Below are 16,879 nucleotides of genomic sequence, written 5' to 3'. Positions count from 1 at the left end.
TGCTGTAACAGTGGCGCTGCAAGTGTCTCTCGGTTTATGTACATATCCCAAGTCTAAGGAATATGAAAGAAGTGGATCAAAGAGTATACCTCATGCTGATTGCACATTGCACCACTCTGCACTTATCTTGCTCTACAAATGTATGATGAGCATGTTTTAATGCCCAGAAAGTTTGCAGGTCCAATGTATTTTGTAATGATATTTTGTCTCTGAATTTTTTGGATAAATTTGTGAGGCCTTCATTTTTTTCTTTGTCTGGCCAGAAAGTATTTTGCCAGCAAACAATTGGTGGACCAATTAGCCATCCAAGCAAAGGCCATCAAATTCTATTTAATTCTATGAGGAAAGTGATGGAATTTAATTTGAAAAAAAAAAAGAAAAAAAAGAGGGAAAATATAAAAAGGAATCTGGCATAAATACTCAATCTTGAGTATTTACATGTCATTAAAACTAAAAAAAACAAGTACAATGTATGAGTGGGCAACAATATAAACAAAATAAAAAGAAAATTCCACAAAAATTCATTTTTCATGAAAATCCCAAATTCCATCAACTTGATACTGACATATATGTTAACCCGTTGAGGACGGTTTGATTTTGCTACAACACACATTTCCCATAGATGCTTGCCCGAGTATACTCGGGTCTCGTCCTCAACGGGTTAAGGGTAGCGATTATTCCCCCCTGCTTTCTGAAAGCGGTTAGTCAAGTGCTCTTTCATAATGCTAGAAAAGTAAATTGTTGTTGAATTTTCTTTATATTTTCTTTGTATTGTTGTCCATTAATACGTCATAACCTCTAGTAGTCTCCTCATCCAGCGGTTCTAACACCAAAATTTTGAAAATTCATAACTTTTGCATCGATTGTCCGATTTTCCTCAAACTTTCACTGATGTGTTCTACTAATGTTGCTGCTTTCACTCAATCCACATTGCTCTTTGGGTTTGCGTTCCCTTTAACCCTTGAGCACGGACTGATTTTGCTACAACACGTATTTCCCTTAGACCCCTGCTCGAGTATACTCAGGACTTGTCCTCAACGGGTTGGGGAAACTCGAAATACATGATATAACAAAACTACAGTAGTCTTCTCATCCAGAGATGGTTTGCACCTGCCACCAAAACTTTAACCCTATTCCCACCGGGGGGCATTTTGGTCCCCCCCCCCCCTCAACGTTTCGTGCAATTATTCCGCAACGCGTGATGCTCTCGCCGCGACATTTTATGACTTTTTTCTTTCAAGTATCGCGCAATTTTTGAGACCAAATTTGTCGCTCCCGGGCATATCGTTTTGAAGCCATGCCCCTTTTTAAAAAATTTGTCAACCCAAAAATTGCTCAAAAACATGATTTTGTGTACAAATCCAATGTAAATTGTGTTTTTGCAATGAATTCATATAAAAACAAATATTTTTATTTTCAATGGCTGATAGTGATTTATTTTAGCCTGATTATGCTTTAAAAAGTTTCTGTGACAAATTTTGACGAAAAAACCCCCAACAAAAACAAAAAGTAAAAAAAGAGAAATACATAAGAAATTCAATAAACAATCAAATACATCAGAAATAACTACAACAATGGTATGAAGCCAAATTTTTGCTTAATATTATTGTTGAGGATATTGAAAAGAATATGTTCACCAAAAAATGAGAAGTCTTGGAGCTGCATTTCTTAATTTATTGGCACAAAAAAAAAAACAATCCACGACCAAGATCTGAAAAAGCCTCCCCCCCCCCCCAGATTGTCTGTTTTCCTACAAACTTTCACCAATTCCACAAGTATTTCTGAATTCACTCAATCCATACAATGTATATTATGTTTATTTTGGTTTCATTCTCCTTTAAAATGGAATAACTGAGTGCCTCAAAACAGTAAAAATATGTAAATAACCACATTCCTCATACTTGGTTATGGTTTTGTGAAGAATAAACCAATGTGGTGGTACTTACTGCTAGATTTTGTGATAGTAAAGGCATAACATTTACCACAAAAATCTTGTAAACTCCTGTAGGTATTAACTAAAGTGTACAATTTGGAGTTCTTCATACAGCTCCGTTAGTTAACATCAAACAAGTTTGCAAATTACATAACCTACAATAACTGCTGATTTTTTTTTTTCAAATTTCTTTTCCTTTTTTTTTTTTAATAAATTGATTTGTTTCAGTACGGTAGCTTTTTCAGTAGCTAAAAACACTGTTTTTCTCAGAGGCCCTACACAAATTATGTAAGATTACAAGTATACAATCAACACAATTATAATGGTAATTTAACTACATGACAACATATCATGGGGTCATGTTGGATTTTCAAACAATCCAATAAGTTCAATGTGTTAACAGATCATAAAACATCAACTTTGTGAAAGAAGAACCCTCAGGAAAGGATTACAGCTTAAATGCAATACATGTGTACTTGATAAAGAATTGGACTCACACTTCAACGCACACTGCCAGGTCACAGTTTAGGAGCCTGCTGTCTGGTTTGGTGATGGAGCCGTGTAAGAGGGAGATAACCAGGGGATGGGGTAGAGGTTTGAGGTAATGAGCTGGGAGGGGTTCGATCAGGTACCGGTGCCCCCTCAGGACTTCTTTGTCGATGTCCATGCCGACGAGCTCATGGATGTATGCATGAAATTTGAGGAGCCGAATCACCTTCAACTCCCCGCATCCAATGTCCACAACCTGCCACAAAAAGATAAAACCTTACGATGGGTAAAAATAAATGACTAGTTTTGGTTTTCTTAAATCCTCAACTTACTGTACATGTACTTACATACGGTCCATTATGCCATAGGCATGTAAAATTGTAGAGCAGCAACAAAAGTCCTCCATTCGCTTCTGTCCATGGCCAGACGTTGTCATGTCCCCCACATGTGGTTTAGGTCTCTTATCTCTCTCTCCATGGTCCTTCTCCATTTGTTCTTGGGACTCCCCCTCTTCCTCCTCCCTTCTGGAGTCCAGTAGAGTGCTGTCTTAGTCTACATTTGGCGACCACAACCTCCACATTCCTGTCGGTGGCTTCCTTTTCGCTTTGACCACTGTCAATCATCCTGGTACCAGTCAGTACACTGGAGGCAAATTATGCCTGGTTTTTGTTTTGACTTTTGTTGCTATTCTGTAACAGATTACTTTTTACATGCAGGACAAGGTTGTTTTAACCCTGTGCCCAACCCCCAACCTGGAGGGCCAGGGATCACAATTCGTCTGGTCTCTACCCTTTGACCTGTCCCGCTTGGGTGGCCCTGCCAGGAGAATAGTCTCCTGCCGGCATAGCTCTAGGGGTCACTGAGACACGCAAGCCCACCCGACCACGACAAGGTTGTGATCCTTCGGGAGGTCAAGTCCTAAACAGCAACCTCAATTAGGTTTACCTGCACATACATACTGTAGTAATTGACATCAGGAGAATGTTGACACTACAACTTATACTTGACATCCCACTTGAAAATTCATAGCAGTCACTCACATCTGATTAACCTGCCCCCCTCCCCCTCCTCCCCCAAATTTAAATTCTCTGCATCTTTCCTCTCATCAAAAACCGACAAAATACATTAATTTGTTCCTTTTATCATGTTGACAGGGTCTGTGCATTGGTTATATTTTGTGTTTCTACAGAAAAGACAAATTACATGTACACAAGACAGATTAAAAAACTAAGAGCAGATGCGATGCTCCTAGCCTAGGTGTTGGCTCTCCTAATCATAATTGGGCCTGGTTTATTTTCATTCACCCATGTTTATTCACATGGTTGATTATTTATTCACATACACTGCATAACTGTAGACGTCTACATGCATATCTTTCCGAATAAAGGGTAGGAGAAGAGGGGGTGTATTTTAACGGATTCAAAATAGGACAATGTACAGTCTACGTGGAAATTTCAGACCAGTTTTAAAGGGGGAGTCTTTTAACTCGGACATTGGAGCTATATAGAAGGTATTTGAGCTCACTAACACGATTCTGGCGTTTTTATCCACCAAAAATTGCTCAGTAACAAGAAATCGCTCAAAATGTTCACTGATTTGGGAACGCCCCCCAAAATTGGCAGCTGATTGGCTTATGCGATTTGACGTATGAGGGGGTAGACCCCGCGAAGCCACCGTGTTCGTCTAATGCGTTGGCAATGTAAAATGAGTGAAACTTTATCTATTTTTAAATCAAGATTTAACCAGTTCTGACAATCTTTGCGTCCCAAAAGTGATTTGAATATGTTGTTTAGACATTTTAGTAGAGGCCCAGTGACGCCACTGACTTTTTTTGAACACTTTACCCATGATAATTGCCTTTTTGGATCCGGTTTACGTTTGGAAAAAACTAGATATTTTCTGCGAGAGAAAAAGACAAGTAGACGTACAGACAGCCGCTTTACTGCTGACCGTACATTGTGACTCTGTGTGTGTGCATGGATGATAACAACAAATTTCAACTGGAGACTGGATGGCACTCTAATTTTTACGATAACAGCATACCTTGCTAGCTCCGCGGAGATCGATCGCGCTGCATTAGCTTTATACACGGTAAACAAGCTGGTAGCAGTACGTGGTCAACAAGACAGTGTTCTCAATATGGATTCAGACCTGGATTCGCCTTTCTGGCTGCTACCCCCACCGAGATGATGAAGGCGAAGGTAAAGCAGCCCCTCGTCAGCTCCAGCTCCAGCCCCACGCAACCCTAAATCTAATCTGTATTGAGTTCATCCCGCCCGTAGCCGTACCGTTCTGGAGTATATGAACCCGACTCTTCACCTCCCGCCGCCGGGGGGCGATTTTTTTTTCCGTAACCCTAACGCGTCGAAATTGCCAATTGTGTCACTTGAGCAAAGACTATCAGTGTACTTGGCTGGTTTTGTACGCATGCGCTTGGACTTTTTACTGTACTGCTGTACACGCACTGCTGTACAGTATGTACACATATACCAGTGGCATGGTCGTCTGCTAACACGTAAGAATCAGATTCGAATGTGAAGGCACGCCCTTCAAAACGGGTTTGTGTGTAGGTGTGTGTGTGTGTGTGTGTGCGTGTGTGTGTGTGTGTTTAAAAAAGAAGGTGATTCAGCAGCACAAGTGTGTGCGTTAGGCAGATATGGATTGGCTTGAAGTTACTAAGTAATCAGAAAGCGTTTTCTGAGATATTCATGCAGAACTCTGTGTCAAGTAATACGCTACGCATGGTACGATTTGTATATCCTAGGCCTATATTATACTGTGTGTAAGAAAAATATGATTTAGAAGCACAAGAGATAAGAATTCAGCTGCTTATTTTTGTTCAAATTAATTTCATTGTAAACATGGGCCTGATATCGATGAAATTCTAATGAAGAATATCATTTTTTAAAAGTGTTTTGGTGTATTATTCTGTTCGCACTGCAAGTATACACTCAACAGTAACACGTTCCCATTAATCGAAGTTCCAGAGGAAAATGAGAAGTGAGGACACAAGTCGTACATGGTAAATTGGAGCTTTATTCGAAGACGTTTCACATGAGCAAGCCATTTAGCAAGTATATCATTTTACAAAACTCAGCACTCGGTATATTGTGTACAACATAAGCAGGGAGGTGACTCGCCTCCTCTCTCACCTCCCTGGTACACGGGAGGGTGCCTTTTTCAATCAAGGTTACAAATCACTGGTCACTTTCACTGACAGCGATCACTTGTGTTCAGATTATTTATGGGCTGCCTTACGCGGCAGCCTCAAAAGTGGAGTGAGCGTCAGGTGGTGTCCGTTGACAAGCCACGAATGATTTTTTTTTTTTTTTTGGGGGGGGGGGTAGGATAATAGTGCTGCTTGATATAATGATGTGTACATAGGCCGTGAGGTAAAAGAAATTTCATTTCAATTCAATTCAATTCGATTTTATTGTCCGTTTCTGGAAATTTGTTTTGTTAGCATGCATACAAGTTACATCGATACATACAATATACAGAGCACATGCACGTTTAACATGGATACATAGACATGATAAACACACAAGAGATAATGTCAATATCATTGTCAGAAATATATAACATTAAAGAAATATTAATCTGTATAAATCAACGTTGTGTTGGGTGTGGTGTGCATTAACATACACAAGTGTGTAAATATGTATCAGATTTATAATAACTATATAAAACTTTTAAACAATATAAATTAATACATCTTTACGTCTAAATAAGTGATTGTATGTATATAAAAATCTCGAAGGCTATTTACGTGCGTGTGTGTGCGTGTATAATATGTGTATACGTGTGTGAACGTACAAAAATGTAAGTCTATGTTTTTTGACAAAACCGTATAAATTATGTACATCCATACGATTGTTCTTTTGTTTTTGTTTTACAACAGCTGAGATAGTGTATGATATAGTAATTTGCTAGTCAACTGTTAGGATGGCGTTAACAGCTGTCTGTGAAGTGTTGGTGTATAGGATCGCATTTGTATAACATAAAAAATCTACGGTTTAAAGATGTTAAAAGCAATGACAGTATTCAATGAAACATTGTGCCAACATCCATGTGACGTTTACATGAATGGTTAGTCCAGCGTGGCACGACATAACTACGTGCATGTATAAGGTTGAGCCAACATTGGTTCGAAACCAAGATGTTGACTCCACTAGGAATTAATCACCTAAACAGTGTTCAAAAATTCATTCTGCCCCCCTCCCCCGCAGAAAAGTGGTGTTTTGATGTGCTCGTCACTTAATTTATGAAGAGTATTTTGATAATTTTCTCCTTCGTAGGCATTTGTAAAGATATCATTGAGAAATTTATTTGAAATGTATTTTCCATGATGTTTTGATGAAGTAATAGAACTGATGTCACAGAGGTTATTTGTAAAATATTCGGAGTGATAACTAAAGAGGATGATTTTAAAATGGAATACAAACATGTATTTTAATAAAGGTCCTGTTTACCGTTGAGAACAGTGATTTAAAAAATGTTCAAGATATCACTTTTGATGCATGTGTAGGTCATTCCACATCCCACCATATAAAACGTTTTCAATAAAGCATGAAATATAAGGAGATATCACTATTTTTCTCACTAAACCATAACTGTAGACGGTTTAATCTGGAAACATTTTTATTATAACTATTGTACACATTTTGTATATCTAAAAATACATAACATCGATGATAATGGTTAAAATATTTACATTGGTTGTTTCTATCCCTAACGCACATTTAAGAACTATTTTGAAGCACCAATGCTGGGTTTTTGTTTCATATGCAATAGGTAAATGATGCCTTTACGTTAGAATATGAAATTTTGCATACATGTACTTTCTTTTCTATTCTCTTGTATAGGAAGTCGCTGGAAACGTCATAGATTGCCTGATTTTCTTGATCGATTATAATTTGTTGAAAATTAGAATGATACCTTTCTTAAGAAAGTTTTCCTCAATCTTTAACCAATATTTTCTTATTTGCCAAGGGTTTTTTTTTTTAAGAAGTTATCTTTAGTTTGGACTTCCCCTTACTTTAGGTTTCAAATACAGACCTGTAAATTCATCTATTTCAACGTTTGACGTTGTATCTCAGATCAGCAAAAGTTGTCGATTTCTACAGCCTGGATGCATTAGAAAATGCACAGAAATTGGTTAGGAAAAACATATACAATGTATCACTAATAATAAAGTAGTCATATGAACATCCCAGCTAGCAGACGGAGGTCAAAAAGACGTCTCAATTTGGTCGCAACTACATGGTCAAAGTTGTCGCAAGTCTGAAAATGACCAGAAAATTACGTGATTTCAACGTCTCTTTGAAACGAAATTATCTCGTCATGTTATGGATTTCCTGATGTGTTACGTCAGTTTTGCGACGTATTTATTACCTAATATTGGTGACATGTTGATGACGTAAAATTTACGTCAATTTTGCGACGTAATTTTTACGTCATAAACACGTATTAATGACGCAATCTACGTTAGTTTGCAACGTATTCATAGCGTTATTTAAATGACGTCTTAATACCGTAATATATACTTTGTTTTACAACGCATTTATGACGTCATATGAGCGACGTATTAACGTGAAATTTTCTTCAGTTGTGCGACGTATTTATGACGTCATATTAGCGACGAACTAAAAACGTAAAATTCAAGTCAATTTTGTGACGTATTATTCACGTCGTATTTACGACGCATAAGTGAAGTAAAATTTACGTTGCTTTGCAATGCATTTATCACGTCATATTAATAACGTATTATAACGTGAAATTTAGGCTACATTGTTTTGGGACGTATTTATGACGTTACATTAGCGACATGTGAACGTTATGTTCAGGTCAGTTTTGCGACGTCTTTGTGACGTCATATAATTAGGCCTACGAATATATAGAGTTTTATGGTTATACCAGTTTTTTTGCAACGTGTTTATCACGTCATATTAATGACGTATTATAACGTGACGTTGTTTTGCGACGTTTTTATGGCGTTATATTAACGACATGTGAACGTTATGTTCACGTCAGTTTTGTCACGTCTTTATGACGTCATATAATTAGGGCTACGAATTATAGTTTTATAGAGTTATATCAGCTTGTTTTGCAACGTATTTATCACGTCATATTAATGACGTATTATAACGTGAAATTTAGGCTACATTGTTTTGGGACGTATTTATGACATTATATTAGCGACATATGAACGTTATTGCGACGTCTTTGTGACGTCATATAATTAGTCTTTGTGACGTCATATAATTAGGCCTACGAATTATAGAGTGTTATAGTTATATCAGTTTGCTTTGCAACGTGTTTAACGTTAAATTTACGTTGTTTTGCGACGTATCTATAACGTTGCATTAACGACGTATTAACGTTATGTCCACGTCAATTTTGCCACGTCTTTATGACGTCATTTTATTAGGCCTACGAATAGTTTTATAGAGTTATATTGGTTTGCTTTGCAACATATTTATCACGTCATATTAATGACGCATTATAACGTTAAATTTACGTTGTTTTGCGACGTATTTATGACGTTATATTAACGACATATGAACGTTATGTTCACGTCAGTTTTGTGACGTCTTCATGACGTCATATAATTAGGCCTACGAATTATAGTTTTGTAGAGTTATATCAGTTTTTCAAATTCACGATTTTCTTCCGTCGAGATGTTTTCATTGCAACTGATTGACAAATTGCCCTACATCGACGTAAATAAGCACTGAATTGATCAGTAATTTTTTATCATGGCTACTACTAAAAACACTGATCAATTCAGTGCTTATTTACGTCGATGTAGGGCAATTTGTCAATCAGTTATATCAGTTTGTTTTGCAACGTATTTATCACGTCATATCAATGACGTATTATGACGTTAAATTTACGTTGTTTTGCGACGTATTTATGACGTTATATTAGCGACATATTAACGTTATGTTTACGTAAGTTTTTCGACGTCTTTATAACGTCATATAATTAGGCCTACTAATTATAGAGTTTTATAGAGTTATATCAGTTTGCTTTGCGACATACTGTCGTCAGAATGACGACATTTTCACGTCATTACTGTCGTCAGAAACACGTCGAAACTGTCAACAATAAGACGATTTTTTGTTCAAATGGAAGATATAAAAATGACGTCATTATTTAGACTTCAGAAAGGCGCAATAATTGTCGTTTGTTTAACGTAAATAAGCAAAGAAAGCAGACATCATTTAGACGTCTTAAACTGACGCCAGAAAGTCGTATTTCTGCTCAAATGGATGACGTCTAAAAGACGAAATATTTGTGACGTCTTTCTGACGTCTGGGTTATACAAAGACGTCATAAAGACGTGTAAATTACCAATTTAAAGACGAGAATGACGTCAAAAAAATCTTTTAGACGGAAATAAACAAAGATACTGGACGTCATTTTAACGTTTCAAACTGACGTCAATATGTCGTATTTTTGCTCAAATGGAAGTTGTCCAAAAGACGTCATTGGTGGTCATATAAGAGGCCTCTTATTGACGTGTAAATCACAATTCTAAAGACAAGATGTACGTCAGAACGTCATGAGCACGTCGTTTACACGTCAATTCATGACTTTTTAACGTATATTGGAAAAGAAAACAAGGAATACATCTGAAAGACGCCTTTTCTTCAAGAACAAGGGAAATGGACGTGATTTTGACGTCAATTTGAAGTCGTGGCCAGTTGGTTTATCAGTATTTCAGTTTAAGATCTAATAAAGCGCTTGTGAGCACCTCAAGGTACAAATCATGATAAAAATCTAACCTACCCTACTCCTGCAAATGTCCTAAGCCTTATATCTACGTCTACCACCTATTCATATATAGTTGCTAGCATTGTTGTATCACGTTTAAGGGGAAAAATTTGTAATGCTTTATGACATGGTTGCTAAACTAGGTCACAGCAGGCTCAATCTTGAAATATATAAATATGTGTTCATAAAACACGCTGAAGTTTGAATAACAAACATTTTTTTAACAATAGAGTTCACAATTTCTGACACTTTTATGATTATAACCAGAATGTTTACTTTTTCAGACGTGAACAACGACCAGCTGTGACCTCGCTTTCATTTTCTTTCAGAATAACTCTTGATTACGATTTTTACGTTAGCATACACGAAACTTTGCAAGTAACGATATACTGCACACCTACCACACCCACACAAACACATAAACACACAAACACACATTGCACGCACTCGCACATACACAAAAAGACACACATACAAAGTGCACGGAAGGTGCAGTCATTGCACTTTCAGGCGCCCGCCCTCGAGTTTTCGGTGCAAAGAAAACATACACACACACACACACACACACACACTGCAACATTGCTGATAGATTCCGTACTTTTGTCCAGGCTTGGTATGGAGCTATATACTGTAGGTGACCATAATATGATGGCTATCATCGTTTAAACGTATATCAGTTTCCTATAAATGCATATTATAAAAACGCGTAAGTAGATGCTTGATGTTCCAACTTAATGAAAAGACCTTAAATTTGGCTAATATCGGGTAGATTTAATTTTCTTTTGGTTATCCTTCACCATTAGAATAAATGAAATCAGTTTGTGCCAAATAACAACACATTATAAAACGATCGTTTCAAGTCGCTTCGACAAATGTGTATTACTCATAAACTCATGAACCTACCTGGGAATCTGATACCAGTTAATGCCAGGTGATTGTTTCTATAATATATCGATCATGAAGTTTCATAAAAAGTTACGAGTATAACCAGCTAACACGTGTGAATGCGGCTAGTGTTCTTACACCGAACAAACAAACAAACAAATCAGTGTTTTAATATTCAATCATTAATTATCTTCATCATTGCGCTTCATCATTTCATTGAATCGACTTACAATAAGGGTGCTAGGCCATGTGGGCATTGAAGGGAAGGTTCGAGTAGGATATATTGATAGTCGCAATGCTTATTTAGACCAGGGAGGTGAGACGTTTTGTCTCGCCTCCCTGTTTAGACTGATGATAATGATAAAGCTGAAAATATGCAAGAGATTTCGTGAAGTTGTTGATGGATTGGTGACATGAAAAAAAAAAAAGTATTGATAGTGCAATATGGTGGAGGATAGATTGCTTGTGGTAATATGTATGCGATGGTAATACGAGTAGCAATCATGGTGATGATGATGATGATAAGATGATATCCAGTTGTGAAATGATAGTAATGATGTTTATGGTCGATCCCACAGAACTCTTTTCTGTAATCGATCCCTCAGTTTTATAATCTAATTGAAGCAATGATGGTAGTGATGATTGTTTGATATTAAAAGAAACCAAAACCCAAAAGAGCAATATGGATTGAGCGAACGCAGCAACATTAGTAAAAGTTTGAGGAAAATCCGACAATCGATTCAAAAATTATTAATTTTTCTAGTTTTGGTGTTGTAATCACTGGATAAGGAGACTACTAGAGTCCATGACGTCATGTGTGGACAACAATGTAAAGAAAACATGAAGAGAATTCCACAAAGAAATCACATTTCATGAAAATTACACATTCCATCAACTTAATTGATACTGACATAAGTTATGTTAAAGGCAGCAATCATTCCCCCTACTTTCTGAAAGCGGTTTTTATAGTCAAATGTTCTTTCATTACGCAAGAAAAGTGAAAACATGTTTTATGATTTTCTTTATATTTTCTTCATGTTGTTGTCCACACATGATATCATGAACTCAAGTATCCCCTTATCCAGTTGTACCAACATCAAAACGTTAAAAATGCATATCTTTTGCATCTTTTACAATATTGTGCGATTTTCTTTTAACTGTCACTGATGTGTTTTACTAATGTTGCTGCTTTCACTCAATCCACATTTCTCTTTGGGTTTGGGTTTCCTTCACTGATGGTCGTTTTGGTAGAGGTAACGAGGCACTTGATGAGGAGAACTATAGGGTTGGCAATGATAAAGTGAACATCCAAAAATATAGACCTATATATTTATATTGATAGATCAATTCAAACCGTACGTGATATTAGAATTTTAGATGAAAATGAGTTGCTGTTTGCTTTATAAATGCTGTTTCAAAATGCCTTTATAAATGTATATCGATCGAAATCAATGATTACTCTCCCCCAGCTTCTCTTCCCTCCCCCATCTTCATCTTGGATGTTAGTGCATGAGAATTACTTGATCTATATACATGAACCTGAACTAAAAAGGAGCCTACTACGCCTTTCTGAATCATTTTTTTTTTTAAAGCACAATCATCGTGAGGTTGGAGAAGTATAAACCCAAATTAACCAAGTATAGTGTATTCATGTTACCCAATTAGACATAATGCCCACTTCGAATCTGATTCTGCGTGGCTAATAAACATGATCAATGTTAAAGGGTGTGTACAGTTCTGGTCGAGGTGAGGATTTAACTTTTAACGTTTTGCGAGATATTCAGAAACCACTCTATGAGATGTCAAAGAGCATGCGGTTCTAAGGGGTATCAAAAGTTTATTCGATGAAAATCGGTTTTGAAATGGCTGAGATATCCAAAAAACAAGGTGAAACAAAGAGATCCTAATAAAGTTGTGGCATGTCGCCTTTTATTATTAGCACTTTTTTGGATATCTCAGCCATTTGAAAACCAATTTTCATCAAATAAACGTTGAATCCTTCTTGAAATTGCATGCTCTTTCATATTTCATAAGAGGCTTTTCATTATCTCACTTAGGAATGTTCAAAACATGAATCCCCACCTCAACCAGTACTGTACAGTCCCTTTAACAATAGCAATTGCTGCAGTTGTACGCCTATATAGACCTATATAATACTTATATCATAATTCATTCCAAGCTAAGATTTCCAATTTACTTTTGCAAGATATTGATGAAAACTTCGAGTTTGCATCTTGTACTCCATGACTGAATTTCTCTTTTCTAATGTTTTCATCGAGACGCTCAGCGCTTAGAAACATTGTAATAAGCGCTTTATAAATGATATTTATTATTATCATTAACAACGCAAGTCTTGCGAGACAAAAGAAAAAGTGTCAGCAGACGGCGAACAAAACCACAGGAATACCAGTAGTGTAAGCAGACGGCAAAGCAGAACGCGATGCCGATGGCGAAGTGGAAACACGCACACACACAACATACACACACACACACACACACACACACACACACACACACGCACGAAGCCGTTGTTATGACAGTTCACAAGGCGGCGTGCCATTCTCGCATTCTAATCTGATTCTGTGGTTAGCAGACGACCATGGTACTGTATACAAGAAAGCAACACAAGTATCGCAACCAACTAGTACTCTGATAGTCTTTGCTCAAGTGCCACAATTGGCAATTTCGACGCGTTAGGGTTACGGAAAAAAAAATCGCCCCCCGGGGCAGTGGCCCGTGAGGATGCTGCTCGAGGAACAGGGTGATGGCAACGAGCCTGCGACGAGGTTGGGACTTGAAAGATAATAATTGGTAACTATCATTAGTATCAAGTACGCTGAGAGTCTAGATAGTTCACTCTAACGTTAGGCCTAACGTTAATTTTTACAGAATGCAGGTCGATTGGGGTTGGAAAAATCAAAACAGAATTTTGTTTACAATACAACATGAACGTGAAACTGGAGTGGAAGAGGGACATCGGTAAACGACGGTATGAATTGAAAGGCTATGCACTGAGCTGGCGAGGCAGATGTCATACTTGAGCTCTCATATCTCTCGATCTCATTCATAATGTCACAAGGACAAACTGATTTTTCAGATCCCGATTTTTTTTCCCGCATTTAACAGTATCTTACTTGAGTCCTGGTATAAACTTTGATGTAATTCATAGTACTGTACCTGTATACGCATGTACCCGGTATATAAGGAGGTCATTTCTCTGGCCCCAAGGACCTTCCTATCATGAGGTAATCGACTGGTAAATTCCAACCAAGTTTGTTTCCACTAGGCCCTCCTACTACAGTTTCACATGTAAATTGCCGAGCACGAGACAAGTTATGAAAGGATAAGTGAAAAACTGCTGTTTGCAATAAGGTACAAGTGTTTGCCGGCCATACCATAACTGCAATTTCAATTACCGTATGTGGCTGGGCTAAGCAGTGGTTTGAAGAGTCTGGTATCAGTGGTAACCTCTCTGGCAGTAGGGGTTCCTACAGGCCTAGTCATGAACGATATTTTGTTCACACTTGCCTAGAACTCAAACAATGATTTCACTAATGACTAATAGGCCTATAGTCTAATCTCATTGTGTGACAGTGCAGTACTACTTCAAAACACCAACTAATAAACACAAAGAAGGAAATAGGAATGTGTTGTTCGTTATGTTTCTTCTTTTTTTTTTTTTTCATTTTTTCTTTGTTTTCAGGTGCCTCTGTCGCAGCTGTGTTCCCACATGACCACTGCCAGGGAATCCGTTTGCTGCAAAGAGACAGAGCACATAATGGACAAGATTGAGAATTACGGTACAACGAAAGACATTTCGATGCTCCACTGCGCTGTATTATAGCACATCCAGGTTTCTCAACTGTGGGCCTCGATGAATGGGTGAAAGAAACTGGAAGCTACCAGGACACCCAACAGTAGGCCTATGGAGAAGGTGCTTGAACAAATGCTGCAGATAACAAGTGAGTTTGTTAGGCACATTTAATTCCCTATTTTATTTTCCAAATGTTGCAATAAAGATTAGGCTTTTTTCATATCCCTGATAATTTCCTAATGAATTTTATGGTGTCATTATACAAGTCTACATATGAAAGATCCATTCACATTGTGTAATTTTATTCCTGTTCTCACGATTTCTAGAGTAACACTTATGTAATATATTATCAAATTTTAGTCCCTTTGCATTCCATTGCATTCCATTTCATTTCATTTTTGTTTCAATTTCAGGCAGTCAATACATGTTTTTATACATGTATTTTATCCTGCCATTATACAGTCGTCCCCAAAATAATGACTACCATACCCCATGGGTCCCATTTACATTGTCTAATTTAAATCCTATTCTCAAGATAAATTCCTAGATGAACACATGATGTCATATAATAGGATTATCAAATTTTACTCCTTTTGCATTCCATTTTGTTTCACTTTTGTTTCAATATCAGGCGATCAAGACATGTTGCATACCGGTAACTGGTGAGATGATGCTGGACATTTCTGGGCCAAAATGTGAGAGTCCTATTGCCATCTTCTGCTGTTAGAAAAATCTGATAAACTCATCCATCAAAAATAGTGACAGGCTTTCATTTTTCATAGGTTGTAATAAGACTGTATATGCAGCACTGATATTGGGTGTAGAATGTGACAACTTGTCACATTGCGATCTGCTTAACGGGAATGTGGTCACAGTGTAGAAATGCATCAGATAAGTTTGTACATTGCGAAATGTCACATGTATACTTTGTCAGGCACCTTGTCCATTACCGGTATGTTGGGTATACTGATGATATGCAGCGTCCAACACCAACTCATCAAGGCACACAGCTGAGAAACATGCTGTTGGACTTCAGCCTCTCTGTACAAATGATCTACAGTACATTGTATTTTATTGTAATTTATTGATGCATGTTCAGTGGAACCTCAATATTATAAGCAGTGATATGACAAACTGTAGTTATAACAAGATCTTGATATACAGGAGTGATATCTCTGGTCCCATAATGTACCTCATTATAACAAGATTTGACTGTATGTCAAATGCACTCTTGTCTCAATTCTTACTCTTACTATGCTCCCCCTCTCTCTTTTGTAATGTAGATCTACTGCATGTTTTAGCAATTGGAAAATGACACTTTCACAACCATACAACTGAAGGTAATTTTGATTGTGTAGAATTGACATGTTGAACAGCTATGTTGTCAATCATGGTCACAAAAAACAAATAACGTTCTAATACAATTAAGATGCTGTAGCCTTTCCGGCAATAGCTTCACTGCCTCTACACTGTATTTAGAGAACAGGACCAAGTCTAGTTACGAACTCATTGAACTGGAATGTAGCTGGCTCATATAGTAGTATTCTGTCATGAACCAGTATTCATTTGTCAAACATTCCTTCCAGCTGATTACACCAATTATATTTTGTAAGCAAATGGAAAAAAAAGTGTGTTGTGTTTTCTATATGTAGTTGTAGCGGTTGTAGTAATACAATACATGCAGTATAAATTCATCCTTATTAACAAAAAAAGATTAGCTTCATACACATGAAAATGCACAAACATACACATACAAGTGTATACACACACCCTCGGTACACTCATGCATATCAGATACAAACACGCACAAACACACACCAACATCAGACACACATAGGATGAATATATCATTGATATATTTGCCCTATGTTTGTCTGATGTTCCCCCTCATGGAATGAATAGAAATATTCCCCTCATAGATATATGTACAGGTAAGATTTGTATGGCATTGTACATATGTATGCGATTTGCATGTTGGT

At 37.2% G+C, this 16,879-nt stretch overlaps 1 protein-coding gene across 1 annotated transcript in view; it reads right to left on the bottom strand.

Annotated features, from left to right (window-relative positions):
- Nucleotides 1-16,879, bottom strand: part of LOC140230627 (uncharacterized) — a 53,325-nt gene that overhangs the window by 26,131 nt on the left and 10,315 nt on the right. Inside the window, exon 3 of the mRNA XM_072310767.1 lies at nt 2,431-2,678. Coding sequence (XP_072166868.1) covers nt 2,431-2,678 — 248 coding nt within the window. The remainder of the gene's footprint in view (nt 1-2,430; nt 2,679-16,879) is intronic.

The sequence above is a fragment of the Diadema setosum genome, chromosome 7, assembly GCF_964275005.1.
Source record: "Diadema setosum chromosome 7, eeDiaSeto1, whole genome shotgun sequence".
NCBI lineage: Eukaryota > Metazoa > Echinodermata > Echinoidea > Diadematoida > Diadematidae > Diadema > Diadema setosum.
The sequence above is the reverse complement of the archived record's forward strand: the minus strand, read 5'-3'. Positions and strand labels throughout refer to the sequence as shown.